The 22,945-nt window shown below is 36.8% G+C and overlaps 1 protein-coding gene across 1 annotated transcript in view; it reads right to left on the reverse strand.

The window, feature by feature from the left end:
* Positions 1–928: 928 nt before the first annotated feature.
* Positions 929–22,945, reverse strand: part of LOC131351367 (collagen alpha-6(VI) chain-like) — a 29,952-nt gene continuing 7,935 nt past the window's right edge. Inside the window, exons 4-39 of the mRNA XM_058386822.1 lie at positions 22,302–22,856; positions 20,970–21,584; positions 20,270–20,833; positions 18,192–18,752; positions 16,512–17,087; positions 15,695–16,267; positions 15,213–15,562; positions 14,988–15,066; positions 13,418–13,563; positions 12,869–12,961; positions 12,703–12,756; positions 12,540–12,611; positions 12,414–12,440; positions 12,240–12,284; positions 12,022–12,075; positions 11,795–11,857; positions 11,093–11,158; positions 10,817–10,870; positions 10,687–10,722; positions 10,496–10,558; positions 9,864–9,926; positions 9,723–9,785; positions 8,912–8,974; positions 8,738–8,788; positions 8,592–8,627; positions 8,130–8,192; positions 7,980–8,042; positions 7,861–7,896; positions 7,740–7,776; positions 7,594–7,605; positions 6,980–7,473; positions 6,774–6,867; positions 5,970–6,638; positions 5,045–5,156; positions 1,670–1,812; positions 929–1,329 (exon numbers count right to left, since the gene is read on the reverse strand). Of these exons, the coding sequence (XP_058242805.1) occupies positions 1,163–1,329; positions 1,670–1,812; positions 5,045–5,156; positions 5,970–6,638; positions 6,774–6,867; positions 6,980–7,473; positions 7,594–7,605; positions 7,740–7,776; positions 7,861–7,896; positions 7,980–8,042; positions 8,130–8,192; positions 8,592–8,627; positions 8,738–8,788; positions 8,912–8,974; positions 9,723–9,785; positions 9,864–9,926; positions 10,496–10,558; positions 10,687–10,722; positions 10,817–10,870; positions 11,093–11,158; positions 11,795–11,857; positions 12,022–12,075; positions 12,240–12,284; positions 12,414–12,440; positions 12,540–12,611; positions 12,703–12,756; positions 12,869–12,961; positions 13,418–13,563; positions 14,988–15,066; positions 15,213–15,562; positions 15,695–16,267; positions 16,512–17,087; positions 18,192–18,752; positions 20,270–20,833; positions 20,970–21,584; positions 22,302–22,856 (6,812 nt within the window). The 3' untranslated portion in view covers positions 929–1,162. The remainder of the gene's footprint in view (positions 1,330–1,669; positions 1,813–5,044; positions 5,157–5,969; positions 6,639–6,773; positions 6,868–6,979; positions 7,474–7,593; positions 7,606–7,739; positions 7,777–7,860; positions 7,897–7,979; positions 8,043–8,129; positions 8,193–8,591; positions 8,628–8,737; positions 8,789–8,911; positions 8,975–9,722; positions 9,786–9,863; positions 9,927–10,495; positions 10,559–10,686; positions 10,723–10,816; positions 10,871–11,092; positions 11,159–11,794; positions 11,858–12,021; positions 12,076–12,239; positions 12,285–12,413; positions 12,441–12,539; positions 12,612–12,702; positions 12,757–12,868; positions 12,962–13,417; positions 13,564–14,987; positions 15,067–15,212; positions 15,563–15,694; positions 16,268–16,511; positions 17,088–18,191; positions 18,753–20,269; positions 20,834–20,969; positions 21,585–22,301; positions 22,857–22,945) is intronic.

The raw sequence follows: 22,945 nt of genomic DNA on the forward strand, positions 1-22,945 counted from the left end.
AACTGTTTATTATTAAACTACCTTTTCACTGAATCATGTTGTAACTGTGTATTGTTAATGTTTGTTTGCTTTTGTTATTTTTATCACCTTTTTCAGTTTATTACCTGGAAAAGTTACATTGGGAGGATATAATGTGATTTAACAGGTCATTTAGAAGCTCCTGTCGAGGTGTTAACTTCCATGGACGACCTGGATGCCTCTGTGAGATGGTATCTTTTTTAAATTTTTGTACCAATTTGCTACAGTATTCTGACTGATAAGTAAAGCTATGCTGATCTTCTTGTAGCCTTCACCTTTCTGGTGTAAAGAATTTTTTTCCTTTCTCAGGTCTTGTGACATTTCTATTCCATGTGGTGCCATTGCTGACAGCATGAAATGGGAACGGGATTTCTTTAAGTAACACCTTTTATAATCAACTGTCTGCTGGACACCTGTGTAAAGAATAATTAGACTCACCTGTGGTTGAATTCTTGTTAAATTAGACATTTGTAGTCTAAAATTTAGTGGAGTGTACTCATGGAATGAATTTGTGGGTATTTTGATAAACGAGACAGGTCTGTCCTACCACTTTGCAGCAGTTTTCCCAGAGACATTGCTTCACCGTTCAAGTTCACTATTAATATGGAATTTAATAGAAAAGAGATTTAAGATAGATTGTTAGAAGTTGTACTGATTACGAGACGGTGAGATATAAAGTTAGCCTGATAAACCTGCCTGATAAACTAACTAATAAACAAATTAATATTACAACTAACATTGTTTAGTGTGAAGGCATTTAATAAAGGACCTTTAATAATTCCAAATGCATATTATTAATTTGGTTAAGATTTGAGTTGCTTTCCCAACTCTGTTTAAAACGGGTACAGTATGTTAAGACGGGTAAGTTTTAGAAGTGTCAAGCAGTGTTGCTGAAAAAAACATTCATTGCTTTCATTTCATTTCATTCATGCTTTATTTACAGTCAATAATACAAAATGAAAAATAATTTTGTGTAAATGTTTTATTTACAGCAAATAAAAAAAGCCTCTATCATGACAGGGTTCTGGAATGTTATTACTTCTGCTAGGGTAACGAAGAAGTGGAATCTTTAATGAGTGTACTGTAGGTTATTTGGATATTACAGACATAAAAGTCATATCATACTGTGCCATCAAAGGGGGAATCAATACACACAGCGGGTTTCACATTCTTGCTGAGTGTCAAATCTGTTAAGGCTCCCATTGCATCCTCCATAAAAGAAGCGAATGCATTTGTTCTTCCCTTGATCATAGAACCATTTTGTAACATATTTCTTGCAGGGCCCTGCGTCTTTTTCCAGGTAGCACACGTCTGGAAGGGGAAAGAAAAGGGGGTGTTAGCGGGAATACTTTAAAATTACATTTTATTTAACAGTGATAATGCAATATTTCTGGATACAGATGACAAGATGTCATTTGTTGCCATAACAACTGCAAAACCACAAGCATGAGCATGCACCAACTGCACTGCCATAGAACTAACTTTGGACATATTTTCCATACATGGTGCCTCTGTCCATATGCAATAAATATGCACTGCACTATAAGCAAAACACTACAGAAACATGCGTGATGCATGCAGAACACAGCAAGCACCATACTCCACATGCTTACATTTGCACTATTAATACACTTTCAATATACATGCATACCATTTGAATCTCTTTGGGTTTGCAGGTCGCCGTATTCATATTCAATCTCTGACAAAGTATGTTCAACATAGTCTACATAAGCTGAAGCTTCTTCCTTCTCTTCTAAATCTTCCTCTTGGTACTTCAATGTTGGGAAAGGAATCCTGAAAAGTAAATACCACTTTTAATCATGTTGTCTTTCAGTACACATACTCCAGATCTGCAAAACAGAAGTTAATTATGAATGACTAATGCCTTATGATATGATTTGTATAAGAAATAATGGGCACAACCAGATCCTTGGATAAAACTCAATTTGGCTGACTTTAAAAAAATGTAACTGCCTTTTGAAAAAATTGTGCATATGGTGAGTATTTAGTATTTCCCTTAATGTTTATTCAGTGTAACCCAGGGCCACTATGGTCAATATTGCCTATATTTCCATTGCTACATCTTATATATTCCATGCAATACTTTTCATAGCTGGCAAAGATGCAGTTTAGTCAGTGAATAACCGTTTGTTTGAGCATTACCTTTATTAGCAGTTTTTATGAATCTAGATAAAGCCTAGCTTCTGTCAAATGGTCCAGGGTTTTAGGGTAGAAAAGACTAAAATATTTTTACCTTACATATGAAAACCACAGCTGGGAATGAGGCATATGAATTATTACACACTACTATAAAAACACTACTACTAGCAACTATGCTTTTATCATAATTTTGACAATGGCCTTAACTACACTTAATGTAATCTTTAGAGCACTTTTAGTAATGTAAGCTTAATAGGAGCTGATTTCATTGTTGAAAAACTTGCTTTGTTAGATAACAACACATTTTTAATTTGTTTTATTACGCTGAAATTAAGTGGAGTGCCCATCATACAAATCCCTCTGAATAAGCTGTTAGAGGAATGTTTATGTATCATGAGCATATTAACATAAACATATTTATTTTACTATCAAAAACATTAACTTACAAGCTATTTTAGATAATGATGAATAATTTAACATCTTCCAATTCACAAATTCATCTGTGCTGTAGCATAACCATCGTAATCAGCACATAATTTATAATACTGAATATGTGCAATCTTCCACTATGCAACTTTGACTGCACATAATGTTTACAGTTTTGTATACTACTTGTGTCTGGGTAGGAGTGTACAACTGCAGCATAAGAAGTTCACTGTATATAGGTGCTCTTCATGCACATGACAATAAATTTGAAACATAGCACAAACCGCATACAGTTAAGAACTGCACCACCCACAATGTAATTTCTGAAAGTATTTTGAATTGCACATAATTTATTATAAAACAGAATCTGAAATGTCTCATTTAACTTATTTCATCCATACCCTTAGTTAAGGCATACCTAACTGCTACATATTGGCTAGGCTAAAAGTGCCTTAGCCCTTTCAGACCTGAATTATGTTCTAATGATGAAAAAAATAAAAGAATGTTATTTTCCTACCTGGAATACACCCAAAAACAAGAGTCAGAAAAAAAATTAAAATATCAAATTTTTATAATTGCTTTTTAAAATGTCCACTGCAATGGACGGTGGGTCATAACGGATGTAAAATAATGCCATTTGAACAGAATTTGTTGGTTTGTTTTTTTTTTTATTTCTGGAGCATAAACTTGAAACTTAAGGTAAAAATGCTATTGCAAGGTGTCCAGATTTTTATGTGATTACTTACCAACAATCATATTTAATAATCAAACAATAATATTCAACAGTTATCCAAGGAGAACAAGTGGTCGCCAGCTGATTACTCATTTAGTTGTTGAATTTAAAAATAAAAATTTTTTAGAACCCTTTTAAAAGTTTTAAAACCAAACCTTATGTTGCACTACTACATTTTTAACTGCAGTTAAGGAATTCTGGTCTATTTTTGATCATCTTTTTTTTATTTTCATGTCTCAACAACAACCTCTTGCCCTATTAGTAGTACTGCCTCATCCCTGACGCCCCCTGAATTGGATAATAAAAATTACTTAAATATCTATACCATGCTGAATAAACATTTTTCATCTCACTATACAATGTATTCAATGCAACATTTGTCTGAACATGCTGTGATTGCTAAGCAAAATTGTATCTCACTTATCTTTCTCTTTTGTCTCATCATCTCCTGAATCCAAGCAGTTATAATCAGATGGTTTATCAGAGGTTCAAGAAAGTATTTCACTGTATACTCTAATTAATTTACTGTATAGTAAATTAATATTAGCTATTTAAGAATGACAAACATATTTTCAGATCAAATTTTAGCTATAAATATGTCCACAGATGTCCCAACCATGCCATAGTAATACAAAACAATGATGTTCCTTATGATTACTCTTAAGACCTAATGTCCATTGAGATGGACATTAAACTTTAAAAAAATTCTGTGCTCTACAACTTTGAATTGTTTTCAAATTGACTTTAAATATTATCACTTGATACTGTTAAAATTATAAACAGTGCAAATTGATAAAGCTACCATGGACATAAAATATCATTTTAAAGGTGAAAAGTGTGCTAACTCTTCCTCTTGTTCAGTGGGTGAGCCATGGCTGTGTTGTGTGACTCATGAAGCTTGCTCATATTAAGTTAGGGGTCATAAGTTGATTGCAATTGGTCGATTAGTGGCCAATCTGTGACCTGGCATTTTTTCAAATTCTGAAAAGATACATTTTTATTGGTTTACAGAGAAAAACATGTGATGTCCATTCCAATGGACGCAGGGTCTGAAAGGGTTAGTCAGGGAGGTGATCAACAACCCTATGACAACCCTAACAAGCGATCAGACATCCTTCACAAAGATGGAAGAACCTGCTGAAGCATAACCATCTAAGAAACACTCCAGCAAGCATGCCTTTATAGCAGAGTAACTCACTCAGAGTGACAGTCATGCAACAAGCATGAACAAACAGATTCTCTGGTCTGATGAGGAAAATACTGAATTCTTTGGGCTGATCTCTTTGCATTATGTCTGGCAAAAATTAGGCACTGCTCAATGACTAATCAAATCAATTTTGATAAACCATGGTGGTGGCAGCATCATGCAGTGAAGGTGATCCTGAACCTCAGGGGTGGGGAGAATGGTCAGAACACACCCTCAGCCTAGGAGCACCTTTTAGTAAGACAATGACCCACACAGCCAAGGCCCTAGCCAAAGCCCAGGCTTGAATGCCATAGAACATATGTGGAGAGAAGATGGTAGTTCAGGCACTCCACATATTAACTGATTGATCTTGAGAGGATCTGCCAGAAAGAATAAGAGAAACTGCCCAAACCCAGGCTAAAGGCTGAGCTGAAGGCAAAATGCTCCAAGACAAAGCAGGAACTGAAGACAGCTGCAATAAAGCTTCAAGATCAACAGAAAATATATAAAACTGGTATTACCTTTCAGTGGGTGTCATTGGAGCAGCCTCAAAGGTATACAATGGACCTTCCTCTTGCTGAAAACGCTCACATTGTTTTTTGATCAATGGAGTAGGATAGGTGTTCATGTCTCCTGTATACATAAAATCAGAACAAGCCAAACTCAACCATACATCCATACAATATCTGAGAGAATGAAACAAAAGAGGGGAAGAAAACACTGTTTTAGTTAGAGCTGTCAAAATAAAATGTATAAATCCTGTAAAACTGAAGATGAATAAAACTAATCTTTCAATAGTGACAAATAATGGCACTGTATAAAATGAGGATGGGCTCATATTAATAAATATTGTTATTGGCATAGTAGTACATTTAAATAATCTGCAATACAGTTTTTCTGATCAAGTAAAGTTTTTTATTCCGAGTAAAAAAAACCCTTCTGTTTCTGTTTTGCAGGTTTACCCTGATTGATCACTTTGTGCTTACAGCTTTCTGTGCATTAACTGTTAAGGTGTTTTGTGGGTGTCACTACATGCAAATGATTGGTGTTTCCAAATCCAGTGGAAATGTTCGATTTTGATTACGCAAACATCCAGTTTGAATTACATACCTTTACTAAAAGCTAAACGAGGGCCATTGTCAGTATATTAAGCTAACTGCAGAACAATGGTAAGTGTAATTAGAGATTAACTTCTATCATTGCAAATACCTGTGTAAAGTTGTTGTTACTGCACTGAAAATTTACAACATGTGTTTGTCTTTATCTTGAGATTTGTGATTAGAAATAATAAAAACTTATGAAGTTAAACACTGTTACAGTTTGTTATTTCATGAAATCTCAAAGTGATAAGTGATCAATCACAGAAAGTGTGCAATTAAGTAGCATTAAAAAATTGATCACATAGTTTTAATACTAATATATTTTTGTGGAACAGATTTCTCTTACGTTTCAGAATGTGTAGGAAAGTCCTTATAAAGCGTCGAGTGTACTCCTGTTGTCCTTGTTTTACATGGCCTAAGTGAACTATGTGCTGCTCTGTGGGACTGCTGGCAAGCTCCTCCACCTGTGTGCTGTTGAAATGATACCCGACAGTAAGAGTGAAAATCACCACACCCTGACACTTTGCTTTCATAGAGATGAAGTTCAGTTTTGCACTGTCAGAATATTCTGTCTCATCTCCAATTATAAGCAGCAGCATCTTGTTTTTTCGAGGCCTGGAAACAGTGAGGAGGTCCTGCATGATTACATATTCTATGGCATGTCCCAGCCTGGAGTAGCCACCAGTCTGCTGTAGATTTTCAAAGATGCTCTGCTTCATTAGGTTGCGGTCCTGAAACTGCTGGAAACTAAAGATCTGCTTGACTGGAGCCCGGGCCTCACTGTATGATGAGCTCTGCTGGTAAAGTGCCACCCGTGCCTGTCTGTCATTTCTGCTGGGCTGATCACTCACTACAAGCTGGTCCAACACAGTGCCCAACACCTGCTTCACTCCCTCATACTGATCTGCCTGGATGCTCCGAGAACCATCCACCAACAACGCCAGGTCCATGTTTACCTGCTCTGGAGTGGGTACCTCACTGGTGCTAGGACAATCTCTAGCTGGATTGCAAGGATCTGAGAAGACAGCAGATGACATAAAACAAATCATTATTAATCCGTTCTATATGGGTCCTGACTAAGTTACTAACTTTTTATTAGATCACAAGAAATTCATTATTTAGATCAACATTAACAAATTTGACGTATTACCAAAGCAGATGATGCATTGCTGGATCTTCTCAAGTGCTGTATTCTGGGTTTCTGATCTCTCCAGCACATTAATAAAGCTTCCTGTCTCATCAGCCTTATCACGACACACAAGACAGGGAAAGTTAAAAAGATAAAAGTGTAAAAGGTGAATCACAGCAATCAATCTGATCATATAGGCTTCATCTGCTTCAGTCATTTTACATTACCTGAAAAGCTTGCTGAACATTAGGAGTTTCCCTAAAACCAATAACACCAAGGTTTATATTCAGAGCCTTGTATTCTAGAACAGCTGTGATTATGGATATCACATCCTGGGACTGTCCACCAGAGAGGAAGATCGCCACCTTCCTGATCAGAACACCCTGACGAATACGTTTGAAGACATTTCTACCCACAAAGCGCATGGCTGCACCAATGTTGCGTCTATTGGATGTACGTTCCAGAGGGATGTTCTTCACAGCTTCCACCAAGTCTTTCTTATGGCGATGGTCAGAAAAACGGATGAGGTACTTGGTGTTAGAACTGTAGGAAACCACAGCCACTCGTGTCCCTGTTGGACAGTTGCTTTCAGCGATATCAATGCTGTCCAGCAGAGAAAGAAGAGTTGAGTTCATTCTCTGAAATAATGCAGGAGTCACATCCTCAGACATGTCCAAACCAATCACCAGTTCAGTGGGGTACACAGGGCAAGTTGTTTTATCTAGAGGTGCAGACATGCCAAAGATAAGAGCTGTGTTTGGGTTCATTGATGGTTGTTTAAACATTGATTCTTTATCATTCTTATTAAGGGTGTGTTGCATAGCCAAGGTAAGAGCCCTACCTTTACAGCAGCCTGTGCAAATAAAAAAATGATAAAGTAAGAGTAAGTAAGTAAAGTTAAAAAGAGTATAAACCTTAAATTGAATGCAGTTTAATAATAATCATCAGGGATACAGTGAATCCATTCTTAGAATTATGATGCTTTACCACAGTTGTCTCGTACATAGGTGATTAGTTGACAAGCCTAAAAGAATACAAGACAATGGTTATAGACAGCAGAAAGAAACTGATCAGTGATCCCTGAAAAGAACAAAAGGCTTGAACTTACAGACATTGCTCTGGTTCCTGGTGGTCCTTTAGGGCCCTTTTAGTACAAATATAAGAAATATTGATCAAATTAATAGTAATATTTTATATATCAACATAATGTTGCTAAAGCTTGCAAACCCTGTGTCCAGCTGGTCCGGGGCCACCAGAACTACCCTGTGCTCCTGGCCTGCCTGCATTTCCCTGTAATATATTGAGCCAAATTTGAGAAACTTACCAGTCAGACAAAGGGGCTATTAGTTATGCATCATTAATGACAACTATTCTTACCCCTCTTCCTCTGTTGCCTTTAGGACCATTACCTCCTTTTTTCCCAGGATCTCCCGGATCACCCTGAGCATAAAATTGACATTGTTATTGAACATCCTTAGCACAGGATTCTATTTTTTTTACTATATTAGGTATACTTAGTGTCCTACATATTTGAAAGAAATGTCTACTAATTTAACTTGGACATGCTTTTACAGTGTGACTTTTAGGATGTTTTGATATGCCTGGACATTTTTTTTTTACATTTTATTTTAATGACATTACTTGGCATAAGAGATTTAAACATGACCAATATAAAGATATAAAAATCAGCAATGTTCAACATTCATATTGTATGCTGTATGAATGTTTAAGCTCTCTAAAGTGAATGAATGTACAGTATATCATTAAACATTTCTAAAAATGTTTCATAAACAAATTCAGTCAGATCTCTATAAAACGTTTTTTTTTTAAAGAACTTACCTGTTGTCCAGGATATCCTGGAAAGCCAGGATCTCCCTGTCAGCAGGTAGAAATTGTAGTATTTTGTTACAAAATTCAACTTGTACCATAAAGAGAATTTTTTCTAGTTTTACAGATAAACAGTACTGGGTATACTATAGTATAACCTTCTGTCCTTTAGGTCCTGCTAACCCATATCCATCTGAACCATCGTTTCCCTGTGGTGGAGGTACAATGAGAACTAACAGTGAAACACTGTCATGATAAAAAGACATTAAAAGACATTTTGTTATTTTATTAGCCTCTGCCAAAGAATCAGATAAATTGCACTTGACACTTACTGGAAGGCCCCTGGGCCCCTCTGGCCCAGCTGCTCCGTTATTTCCAGGTTCCCCTGGCTGACCCTGTACAAGAACATGAACTTGTTCATAGATTTATCAAAAGCTCTCTCTCTCTCTCTCTCTCTCTCTCTCAATTACACACATACACACACACACACACACACACAAGTATACATCAAACAGCCATAACATTATGAGTGGTGAAAGGTGAACTGAATAACACTGATTATCATGTCATCTGTTAGTGGGTGGGATATACTGTATTAGGCAGCAAGTGAACATTTTGTCCTCAAAGTTGGTGTGTTAAAAGCAGGCAAGCATAAGGATTTGAGCAAGTTTGACAAGGGCCAAACTATGATGGCTAGATGACTGGATCAGAGCATCTCCAAAACTGCAGCTCTTTTGGGGTGTTCCCGGTCTGCGGTGGTCAGTATCTATCAAAAGTGGTCCAAGGAATGAACAGTGGGGAACCAGCAACCGGGTCATGGGTGGCCAAGGCTCAGTGATGCATGTGGGGATCATGTTTTCTTTAACATCACATGGATGGCCATGTGTGTGTATGTGTGTGTTTCTTACCTGGGGAACACAAGGCACCAGGATGTATATGGAAAGAAGACAAGTCGGCAGAGGCATTGTCATGCTTTGGGCAATGTTCTGCTGGGAATCATTGGGTTCTGCGGATGTTACTTTGACATGTACCATCTACCTAAATACACCCTTTCATAGAAATGGTATTCCCTGATGGCTGTGGCCTCTTTCAGCAGTATAATGCACGTGTTATTTAGTTACAAGCGTGTGGTGTAAAAAGTACCTTTTGTCCCCTCTGCCCTGTGCTTCCTTTAGAGCCAGTATTTCCTTGTGTACCAGGTGAGCCCTGAAGGAAAGTGATAAGTGAAAAACAGCTTAGAATACATTTATTTACATCGACTAAAGCTTTAATCTGGAAGCATACCTGAGGTCCTGGAAAACCTGGCATACCCTTCTGTCCCAAATCACCACGAGGACCCATTGGCCCCTAGACAGAAATAGAAAAATATTCAGTCAGTTGCTAATTATGAAAAAAATAATAAATAAAATTAATAATCCCACAGGTTTAGGGTTCAGATTCAAAGTGTATTAACTAGGGCCATCAACATTATTGACTTTGTCCCATCTCCATGCAATTAAGACACTTCAAATGCATCTACAACCAATTTTCTTCCCTGAACATTTATAAGTGTGTCTTACTGACTTCATGAGTAAGTATTATAATCATCAGTCACTGCTTACCATCAGCAGAAGCAAATAAACTTTAGCTGAGTGACATTGTTGTGCAAGGTTGGCTCATTAATTCAAATTAAACTCAAGTTTAGCTGTAAACAACCATACCTGAAGTAGAAAATTAACCTCATAAAGATTAATCAATCAATCTTTCTGAACTATCATCTTTTGCTCATGACACTTCATTAGCGTGCCCTGGAGTTATATTTTATTGCCTGCTTCCTGTTAAGGTTCTTGGTCATGTTTTATTGCTGCACTATTTGAATGCATTCAAATCAAACAAACAAAAACCACACAAGAACATTATAGAAGTCTGAAAAGGACCTGTGGCCCTGAAGCTCCAGGGGATCCTCTTATTCCTGGCTCTCCTGGACGTCCTGGAGCACCCTTAAGGAAAAAAAAATATTAAATTGAACAGCAATGTTTCACCTGTTAAAAAACTGTTGTAATGTTTAGAAAATATCTAAACTCTATTGGTTGGATTCACTTTGTTATTAGTACAAAATAAGACATACTGATGGTCCTGCAGTGCCTCTTCTTCCATTCTGACCCTGTAAAACATTAGAAAAATAGGTTACTCATTTGAAACTAATTACAACTTGTGTACTGAAACCCATGTGTACTGTAAAGTCTGAGGAGACTCACAGGACTGCCAATATCTCCAGGTCTGCCTGGACTTCCATCTGATCCTGTCTGACCCTGTGATTGAAAGCAGAATGAGGGAGAGATTATGATTACCATTATGATGCTCACTGCACTGGAAGCAAATCCTGAATTTGATAATGATGCATCATCAGTGATGCAGCCATACACCTTTTACATTATAGCAGTAAATATAATTTCAGTGGCAAGTGATAAGCCTTATAGTTAGTGAACTGAAGGCCACAAGAAATAACATTCTTTAGAGGAACACAGACATACCGGTATGCCTGGGTATCCAATCTCACCCTTAGGACCAGGGATAATGTTGATAATGCCTGGCTCACCCTTCAAAGAAGAGCAAAAACATATGACAAAAAATGATTTCAATTAAAATATATTCCATGTAATGCTTAAATTAATAGGTTTATTATAAACACTTAAATGTGGAACATATTTGATAAACAAAAAAACCCACTGAAGACTGAATAAAACTTACCCTTTAAAACAGTCTATTTAAAGCTCTTGTGGGAGTGAATACAGTAATACAGCATAAACTTTATATCCATTTTTAGACAATAACTTTGCAAATAGCCTTGAGATTCAAATATATGAACACATGACATTCAGTATAATGTAGGGAGTATGCCTCTTCATTTGCAAAACAGGCCCTATTGGATTTAGACAATTAATTCATAGACCTTGTGTTCTTAGTATGTGTAAACAAAACTATAGACTCCTAGACTAACAGTGTTAATAAGTGTATAAGTATTTCATTTTACTAGTGCAGAATTATAGGGTCTTTTTGAGAATACTAGTAATCAAACCCTTTGCTTGTGCTTGCTTTGCTTGCCATTCCTTAATTCACTGTGACTTAAAAGACACCTTGAAATCTTCTATGTAGTGTGATTTTGTCTCATTCAGATTTCTGTAAAAAGAAGTAACATACAGTACATACATACATACACACACAAACAAACTCACCGGATCTCCTTGCAGTCCTTTTTGTCCTGGGTCACCTGGAATTCCTCTGACACCCTTTTTGCCCTTCAGCATAAAATTGGATATTGCTTGTCTAAACATGTTAGCAGGTAAACTGCATTTAAACATTAACATATTAAAAATACAGAATAGTGGATAAGAACTGTATAATGTACATTAGAATTCTAACATATATCCCACAGCCTAAAATACAGAGAAAAAGCTGTTACTTGGTGGCCTGGATCGCCTGGCTCTCCTGAGTATCCTGCTAATCCAGTCACACCCTAAAAAAAGTACAGAGAAAATCAGAATCTCTCAAATGTCTGCATGCACAATTAATCAAATAAATATACTAGCAAGCTGCTCCATGTTTAATAAGAATGAGACATTAATAAAACCAACCAATCAGTCAATCAATCAATCAATATAAAAATAAATGTTACTCTACCTGTTCTCCATCAATTCCAGGCACACCATCTTCTCCATTTATTCCCTGTGAAAAATAGTAGAAAATATGTGGTAAGAATTTTTCCTTATAATGCATGTACAGCTGACAGATGGAGTACACATAAATATGTATATTCATTGGCAACATTCATATCTGGCCTATTTCAATACTTACTAAATCACCGGTATAGCCTCTGCTACCCTGTGGAGAATTTTAAGATGTGAATTTCTGAGGTAAAAGCAGATTATGAGCTTGTTTTATTTGTAATATGTAGTATGTACTGAGGTGCACCACTGCTACCTTTTGACCTCTTTTCCCATGGCAACCTGAATGTCCTTGAGTTCCATTCTCACCTTGTGGTCCTCTCTCCCCCTGCAATAACACAATGATTTTAGTGTGAGAAATCAATAAATAAAGAACTGTTGTGAGTTGAAAATATGTTTTATCTATAATAGTGTCATACAATTCCTCCTTCTTCTCCAGGAATTCCAGGATATCCTATAGTTCCAGGAGAGCCCTGTTAAGGGACAACAGACATGAAATTTCATGAAAGGTCACAGGGCTTTTACACTGTGGCCATTCTTTGTTGTATCAAACCGTACATTATCTTATATAATATGATGTGGTACCTTTATCCCTCGGGGTCCTTCAGGTCCACGTACGCCTTCACGACCCGTACAGTGACACATCACATTACAGCACTCCCGTGCCGCCACAGCCTCCTAGAAAGAGTTAGAAAATAAGAAGACCTGAATAGAAGACACAATAATTATTGTACAAAAAAATTAATGCTTTACACAGTCTACATCTGCTTAAATCCAACATTCTGTACACTGGCAGTTCTATGTTCTTAGTAAAGCAAAAGACTGTACACTCAGTATACAGTATACAAGGTCCATGAGAGAGTTCAGATACTTCGGATTTGAATCAAGTTACTTAATTGTTATAATAAAACAGATTCTTTATCATGTGTTATGGTGGAAAGCACTTTTATTCATAGGTATGAATTGTTGGGTAGAATGTTACATATACAATATATATTTACATACAATAAAATTTATATACAATAATATATATATATTTTTGTTACACAAAAAGCTAATCTTAAACTAATTTGTTCCTGTTCTAATGAATTTATTCCTCAGCATTTAGCATTTGATAGATATATATTCACTCACAATCTGCTTCTGCAGAGCACTGCCCACATTTTTCATGGTGATCATTAAAGGATCAGTTTGGCCAAGTGCTCGTCCAAACGCTAGCTGCTGTAGGTCCATAATGTTTTGGTTTCCCTCCAGAGCTACTGGAATCAGTGCATGGACTCCTATCACACAAACACAACAGGGCAAAAACACACTTGTGTGTGTAGTTGAGGAAAAGGAAGAAAGGCAAAAAATAGTAATGTATATAATCATTAACATAGGCAATCCTTGCAGTCTTCTGAAACTATTAGAAAGGCAATGTTAATGTCAAGGTTAAGACATTTGGGTGTAAGATCAAAAGATGGATTTCAGCTTTTATTTCCTGGCATTTATTCATTCATGTTATTTATGTTATTTAAGCAAAAGTATAGGATAAGAGTCTGGAAGTAAATTAATGCTTCCAGGCTTTTACTACACTTTCTTTCAGTTGTTTGTTTTGGGGGGTTTCTCTCTTCAGCAGGTGAAATGCATGCTTAATATGCTTAAGGTCTGGTGATTGACTTGGCCTATAAAATATTACACTTTTCCCCTAATAAAGTCCTTTGTTTTACTGGCAGTTGTTTTTGGATCATTGCCTTGCTTCATGATGAAGTTTTGCCTAATTAATTTTGGGCAATGTTCCATTAGCAGCCATGCAAGCCCGAGCCATGACTCTACCTCCACCATGTTTCACAGATGTATGTATGCTTTGAATCATGAGCAGATCATCACTTTCTCCACACTTTGGCCTTTCCTCCCCACTTAGTTCCAGAACTTTTGAGGCCCAATCTGGCCAGTTCTTTGAAAAGTGAATTGTGATACCTTCACCCCTTACAGGTGTCACAATGTTTCTGGCATCAGGTGTTGTGCTTTTTTCTTGGTTGACCTGTTTGGTGTCTGTGTCTTAGTAAACCAGTGGTTTCTTTTTGTTTCAGAACATCTCAAATTGCTGCCTAATGGTTTTTGCAATGCATTTGATTAATTTTCCCTCTTTTTCTTAGTTTCAAAATGGCTTGCTTTTTTCCATAGCTTGATGATCTTCATGATGCTTTATCCTTTTTTAACAATAAGTGCAGTTTTCACAAACTGATGGCTAAAATCTTGGGTAGATGCTCAGAGCTATCTATTGATTAAACAATCCCTCTAACAGAATATACCTGGGAAATACCCATCAGTCACATGCCTAAATACTGGGTGGTCTGATAGAGAATGTGCAATGGTCTATGTCATTTAACACATCTACATATAAATACCATGAATAAAAGCTGAAATTGTAAACTTTCTTCTGATTTTCATTTTCTGATCTGAAATGGACTTAGAGGGGAAATGAACACTTTCTTTAAAGCAACCTTGTGACAAGCTACCCTATTCTGCCATGAGAATGATTTCAATGTATTCTTCTTTTGCCAAAAGTATTCATAAAGACTATCTACAAAACAAAAAATCTAAGTATCAACAATTTTTGAAGACATCTACCTAAAATGTGTTAATTTCCCCCTTTTTATTGAGACTTTTGGGACACCCTGCATATTATATAAATCTGCCGAACCAAAGCATGTTCTCTTACCACTTGTCTTAAGATTCCATGAGGCAACCATGAGGTCATCAACAGGTGCATCCAGGCCATCGGTGAAAATGATCACTACCTGAATATGTCAGCCAGTGCAGTTTAAGCATTTGGGCTCAAAATTAAAATTGTAATAATTTTACTATTTTTACACTTTGAAAGAACATAATTTGTATGTGATTTTTTACAAATATCTCTCAGCATGAAAGTCTACATAGTATTCACCTTTACACCAGCTCCAGAAGCACCAAACTTTTCCTCAAAAGCTTTCAGGAGTTTGGTGTTAAAGACCATATTTTGAGTCATTTGAGTAATAACCTTTGTCACTATGTCTTTGTTGTAATGCTCAAAATTAGGGTCATACAGTATCTTGCCATCGCTAGCAACCAAACGGAAACCAATGTTGGTTTTAATAGAAGGTAGGTGGCGTAGACAGCACAAGTTGTGCACAGTGGAGATGTATCTTACAATATCAGGCAAGTAGGTCTGCAGCATATATTTGCTACTAAAGATTGATTGTGAGTTTGAACTACTACGAGAGATATCAAATCCAATACCAATATCGATGGTGCACCCTGTAGGAAGAAGTAAATGTGGTGTTATTAGGAGGCTATATCTTAAATGCAGCTGAATATCAAATGTTTATTTACACATGCCAGTACTTGCATATTAAGTTATATTGAAAAATGTTTGCCTTCAATACTCACCTGCTTTGTCCTTCTGGCAAATTTCATTGATCACCAGCTGCGTTGTTCTGCTTAATTTGAGGTGGTCAAAATTGTCTACAGTATAAACCTTTTTAGGTGATCCAGCAATGGTGTTGAGCTGCTTGATTGAGACTTGGCCTATGCCAATCACAAACATCTCAATGCCCTTGGCCCTCAATTCATTAGCTGCCTCCTTAACCTCATCCTGTGATTCTCCATCCGTTATCAACAGCAGGTTCTGTGAAATTCCATGATCAATACGGCTCCCTGTACTGGTGTGAAAGAACTCTTGCACTTTATTTAGAGCAGCTCCAATCAATGTATTTTGATTCATTTGAGTGATTTTTCCAATGGCCTCTTTCACCCCCAGTTCATTCAAATATTTATCCAAGTAAAATTCCTTTCTGTACTCTGTACTGAACTGAGCTACACCAACTCTAAAGAGATCTTGTCTGATGCGAAGATTGTTAGCGAGGCTAAGTATAAAATTGATCATGGTCTTCCAGGACACATCACCAATACTTTTTGACCCATCAATCAAAATGACCAAATCAGCTGCTTCTTTCTCACACTCTGAAAAACAGTGAAGTATATACTGAAATTGGAGGTTATGTAATGTGTTACTGCAATAATATACTTTGTAGCACAGAACATTCAGTGGACATAACAAGTCTGCACACATGGGGATAAGCTACCATGATGCTACTACTAGTGTGTGTCTGGTGCAATTTCAGTTATCCTTACAAAGATTAAATAAAACATTTAAAATAAATTTGTCATAGTTTTCTATGCTAATATGCTAATACTATGCAATTACCTGGTTTTGTGTTGTTGCAGATCACTTTGGAAATGTTTTTATGCAGGGTCTCCAACTCTTTAAAATCATCAACCTTGAAAACCTTGTCTTTGTCTTTGGTAATCAGTTCTAGTTCAAATGTTGTTGCATTGGCCACTCCAATACCATAAACATTAACACCATAATTTTGAAGCTGATTAGCAGCGTCAGTTAAATCCTTTCGGTCTGTGGCCTCACCATCCGTGATGACAAACAGCATCTGTGGGACACCTATTGACTTTCTCCCACCAGTGGCTTCACTAAAGTAGTTCAGTGAGTAAACGAGTGCTTTGGCTGTGTATGTGTTCCCACCTTTACGCTGCAGATTATTTATAGCATCCTGCACTTCTCGTTTGCTGTAGTACTGATTAAGGGAAAATTTGGCCTCTGGTTCATCAGAGTAGAGAATAGTACAAAAACGGACACTGTCTTTTCCAACCTGTGTGGAGTTCACCACCGAGTTCATGAAGATGTTCATACTACTGAATTGAGTTTTGTTAATGCTGCCGGAATCATCCACTAAGAAGATGACATCTGCTAATTGTGATTTCTGGCAATCTAAAAAGAAAAAAAAAACAATACCAAATCAGGCAATTTAATAATTGGAGCATTTAAATAAGTTTGCCATATTAAAGGAAAACTGTATAGATACACTATATGGCCAAAAGTACGTGGAGACTTGAGTGCTGAACATACCATTCCAAAACCACTGGCATTTATTTTGTGTTGTTCTGCCTTCACTTTTCTGGAATGGCTTTCCACTAGATTTTAAAAAGTGGCTATAAGAATTTATGACCATTTAGCCTTAGTGCAACATGTTGTGTACTAAGATCCATGGATACAATGACACTAGTGCACAGGGGCATTGTCTGAGCTAGGCCACTTATTTCCAGTGAAAGAGAATATTTATAATACAGCATACAAAGACAATTGTGTGTTTCTAATTTTGTGCCAACAGTTTAGTGAAGGCCCATATGGGGCTGTAACAGTCAAGTGTCCACATAGTTTGGGCCATATGGACATCTCTATCCATGCCACATTTGACTTCTTATATCTAATTACATATCTACTGTATATACAGTATACCTACATATGAATAACAATGTTCAACAAAATCATAGTTTACAAGCAATATTTATCATTTAGAAAAAAATTAAACTCAAATGAAAGTTTAATAGAAGTAATCACCAAGTCAATATCTTTTGTCCTTGCGACACTATAAAAGTTATGAGTGTGGAAATACAACATAGGCTGTTGTCTGCAGGTTATTGCATTATGGAAAAATACTAAACAGAACAAAATATCACATTCTCTCTTTTCTAAAAATATTAGTTTTTATTTAGTTTTATGTTTTACTGAGTTTTTTAATTGGTGGGGAACAAAAGTCGTTGAATTTTGTTTGTCTATGGCTATATAGTCATTGTATAAACAGGTTCTATGCAGAATCAGATCACTTTTATAAAGCTAGAATTGATAATCATCTAAAGAACCCTCAAAAACACTTAAGTGTTTCTCACTAACCCTAACTCATTAACAAACCTAAACAAATTAAATAAAAGTTGTGTGAGATATTCACTGGGTATTTTGTAATGTGCACCATATTTCTGTTTATTTTCACTTTTAGTGAAAAATGATTTATGTGAAATTATAATCATAACTTACCATCAACAGACGTGCAGATCTTAATCAAGAGATCTTTTTGTAAGAATTTCAGCGCATCATAATCTCTTTCCATATAAACATTTTCCTGAGTTCCACTGATCTCTCGCAGTTGTGTGACATTAGCTTTAAGTACTCCTATACAGTATATTGTAATGCCCTTGCTTCTGAGGGCTTGTGCAGGCTGAGCAACTGCATCCTGAGATTCACCATCCGTGATCACAATGAGAATCTGTGGAACACTGGGACGACCCCCTTCTGTTGGACTAAAGAACTCTGATAAAATACTGAGTGCATGCCCAGTCATAGTGCCACCGCCCAGCTGCCGCATTTCATTAATGGCCTGCTGCATCGGAATTTTGTCAGAAAATTTGTTAAGGGCAAATTCAGGCTGTGGGCTTTCGCTAAACTGCACCACTCCAAAATGTATGCCATCCTTTCCAGTTGTAGAGTTGGAAACTATGCTATTCATGAATTCCTTCATCTTGGAGAACTCTTCTGGATAAATGCTCCCTGAACCATCAACCAAAAAAATTACATCTGCCTGCTTCATCTTCTTGCAAGCTATGAGAGAGAGAGAGAGAGAGAGAGAGAGAGACAGAGAGAGAGAGAACTAAATAAATACACATACAGTTAACACATAGTGAACAGCTGTACGTTATGCAGGAAAACTTGATCTCTTTGATCTCTGCTTCACACTCAATAGCCTCCAAAGTTTACGCAGAATGGTGTGAGGGAAAAAAAGCACTTCCATTGTGGTGGGTTTGCAGGCTGTCACAGGGTCAGCAATGAGGTTTGAAACCTGAGCATTTGAGTAACAACCCAAAGCCTTAACCACTGAGCCACCACTCATTCCAACCATTGAAGCATTAATCAATCAGGATAATTGTCTAACCTCTCATATCAACAAGTTGTTTGCATGCACTGAACTGTCACTTACATAATGTTTTTTATCCTTCAAATCATTCTGTGTAGAATGTTGTATGTTTGATGTGAGCTCTTGCATTGCAACATGCTGCTGTCACATGACTGACTGAATATATATATATGCGGGGCTCGACCCCAGACGCCCGTGGTGTGTGTGCGCAAGCCAGCACACAGTGTAATGAGACCCATGCGCAGGATTCAGCAAAGCACTGCTTTTATTACATTTAAGACACGACATAGGGAAACAAACGTAACACTAGACATGGCATGGTTAACTAAACAAAACAAAAACAAAACCTAGACCTTAGCTTGGACATGGAACCTAGCAAACAAAACCCCACCAGAAACCACGGTACAGATAACAATCATGGATAAGGACACAAACACAAGGATCCCTATTTATAGGGGTAGACATTAGGGCTAATGGGATACAGGTGACACAATCAGGATAGGAACAATAGGAAGGGCGTAACAAAAGACACACAAAGAAGCAGGCTTCCAAGGTTCACCTGCCAGCGCCCTCAGCGCCTGGCAGGGAACTGTCCAGCTGTTCCTGACAATATATATATATATATATATATATATATATATATATATATATATATATATATATATATATATACAGACAGACAGACAGACAGATAGATAGATAGATAGATACAGTCGTGCTCAATTATTTTTAGTGTTTTTGAGTTGTCTGCTGTGATGAATGAGTTTTATACTTTCATATATTATTTGTCACATATATTTCATATATGTGATAAACAACTGAAGAAATAACATGTAACATTTAAAGAAATTGATTAAATTTATTATAGTCACTGGATTGTGAAACCACGTGTGCTTTCACAAAAGAAGGAATTTTTTCTGAGATTGGGAATAGTGTATGATTCATTTTGAACAGACTCGATAGAGAATCTCTGGCCATATCTACTGTAGTACTAATTTGTCCAAGGGGTATGAATAATTTTGAGCACACACACACAGACACACACACACACAGATATATATATATATATATATATTCACACACCCACACACACACATATATAGCTCTTTGTAAAATATACATATATATAAAATAAAATATATAATATAATATAAAATATTTTTCTTTAAAAAGGGTTCAATTAAATATTAAACATTAGCCTTACCTTGTTCTGAACAGATATCCTTCACAACTATTTCCTTGAGCGGTTTCAGTGCATCAAAGTTTCTGACAAAGTACACCTTTGTTTTGTCACCTGCCATTTCTAAGAGCTCTTCCTCACTGGCATCTTTCACGCCAATGGCATATATGGTCACTCCCTGTGCTCTCAGCTGTGCTGCTGGCTCTTTCACAAAGTCTTGGGACTTTCCATCAGTAATGACAATGAGAATCTCTTGAACTTTATTGTCACGTGTCTTTTCAGCATCCTTAAAGAGTTTGCCCATATAAGACAGAGCCTTTCCTGTATTTGTGTTTCCATGTTCCTGGTTAATGTTGATCACAGCTTTTTTGAGAGAGTCAATGTCATTATGGTCATTCACTTTAAATTCTAACTTGTAGTCAGTTGAATACTTCACTACCCCAACGCGGACCTGTTTTGGTCCAATAGTAAAGCTCAGCAGAAACTTAAGAATGAACATCTTCATTTCCTCAAAGTAGTGTGGTGGATAAATGCTTGTGGATTGGTCAATGAGGAAATAAATGTCTGCTTCTTCTGTCTGGACACATCCTAAAATTGCAACATGATTAAACTGATGTACATAACTGATTGTCACAAGTTTTTTCAATAACAGTAGATAATAAGCTTAACTTTTATATTATGCTCAACTATAATATTTATTAGCAATAAAGGTTCAGTGTCTTACCTTGCTCTACACTGTATGTACTAGATTTGTCACCTGACCGGACAATATTGTTGCACAGAGTTTTCGTCAGTACTTTTTCCATTGTATTAATCTTAGCAAAGCTCTCCACACTAAACATAAACCTCTCAGGAGGATAAGATGCAATCTCTTTCAGATGTGTCCCATTATCTTTCATGACTCCTAAGGCATAGACCTGGACTCCACTCTTCCTTAGTTTTTCAGCCTCCAATGTGACATTATCCCGTGAGTCTCCCTCTGTTATGACCACAGCAATCTGCTGCACTCCTAAGTCATGTCGGCTGCCTGTGTCCTTGGTGAAGAGTTTCTCTCTTGCAAACTTCAGGGCCTTGCTAGTACTGGATTCCCCACCCCTAAATGGTAAAAGTTTAATGTACTGCAGGATCTCATCTTTTTTGTCAAAAGTGTTTAGGTAGAATTCAGCTGCGGGTGTGTCACTGTAAAGCACCATTCCCACTCGCACACTGTCAGAGCCAATCTCCAAGCCACTAATCATCCGGTGGAGAAAGTTACGGACCAGCCTGAAGTTTGGAAGGGTGGTGATGTCTGATACATCCACAATAAACACTATATCAGCCATTGGAATGGACTTGCAGTCTGTGATGCAGAGACAAATATTTTTATTATGACATTTGGCACAAATATTTCATTGTATATAGATGCTTAAAACACTCTTTATGCATAATAAACTTGAAACTTGGAATGTAATTTGCTTTAATGTGATCCATTTTTTTCCAGGTTTTCAACACATTTGAGAACTTATTAAGTGGAGGTATCTCATAGCTTGTGAGAAGTCTGGTATTTGTTGTGGTTTGGTTAGGGGTAGGGTATAGCTTAATAAGTGGAAGCTCTATGTCAGTGTAACTAATAATTGCAAGATAAAACGTTGCAAAAGTGTGATGATTATTATAGTGCAGTTTGCAACTGTGAGACTAATTTGCATAATATTTTCTTCATATGTGGTGGAAAAAACGCTTCCATAGTAGAAGTCCTTGAAGTTATAGTACTTTCTTTAAACAGCCTATTTTATGCTTTGAGCTGGCTTAATGAATGTATTTTCAGCTGAACTATTAGGCAAGAAATGAGCAATAGAAAGGTCATTTTTCTAGGATCAACAAACTAAGTGTTAAATCTGAAGAATATGAAGAAAGTAGTGAAAGAAATCTATATCATTTTTAAATGCTACAGGATAAACATTGATTCATTTAATAAAGGTAACATGTATTTTAAATAAAATTAATGTTTACATTAAATTGTTCACATTTCAATTTATTCTCACATTTTTTTATTTATGAAGAAAACAGACACACTGACCTCCAGTTACTGCAATTTTTTTTTCAGTGATCTTCTTCACATCTTCTACTATTTCAACAGCATTTTTTGGTGCGGCATCGATCGACAATTCTGGCAGTGCAAGCATAGGCTTTTGTGGATCTCTGCTAAAGTCAACACTGACAAGAGTGATATCCTCCTCTTCTAATGCACGGACTGCTGTAAACATATTGTCATCCGATTTTCCTTTGCTTACCACCAGCAGGTACTGCTTATAGCCCTGAGCAATTCGACTTCCTGCTTCAGTGGTGAGGAGTTGAGTTCGCACGTAATCTATTGCTTTTCCAAGTTTGCGCTGTCTAGTTCCTTTGAGTTTGAATTTGCGGATGAGGGCAAGTGCATCATTTTTAGTTTTGTAAGCATCGAAACGAAATTCCACTGAAACATCTTCACCAAACTGAGCCAAAGCCATGCGATTAGATGAACTAGCCACATTAAGTTGATTGGCTAGGCGGATGAGGAATTGTGTCACCTTTTGGGTCTGCTCAACTGAGCTGTCCACCAACACAAACACATCTGCAAACGTTGGTGCTAGACCTAGAATTGAGATATTATTACAGTTAAATAAATGGTTGCAATAGTTTTGGATTGCAATATATTTAAAATATATTATTAAAGTGGATAAT

Source organism: Hemibagrus wyckioides, linkage group LG01 (genome assembly GCF_019097595.1).
Source record: "Hemibagrus wyckioides isolate EC202008001 linkage group LG01, SWU_Hwy_1.0, whole genome shotgun sequence".
In the NCBI taxonomy this organism is placed as follows: Eukaryota; Metazoa; Chordata; class Actinopteri; order Siluriformes; family Bagridae; genus Hemibagrus; species Hemibagrus wyckioides.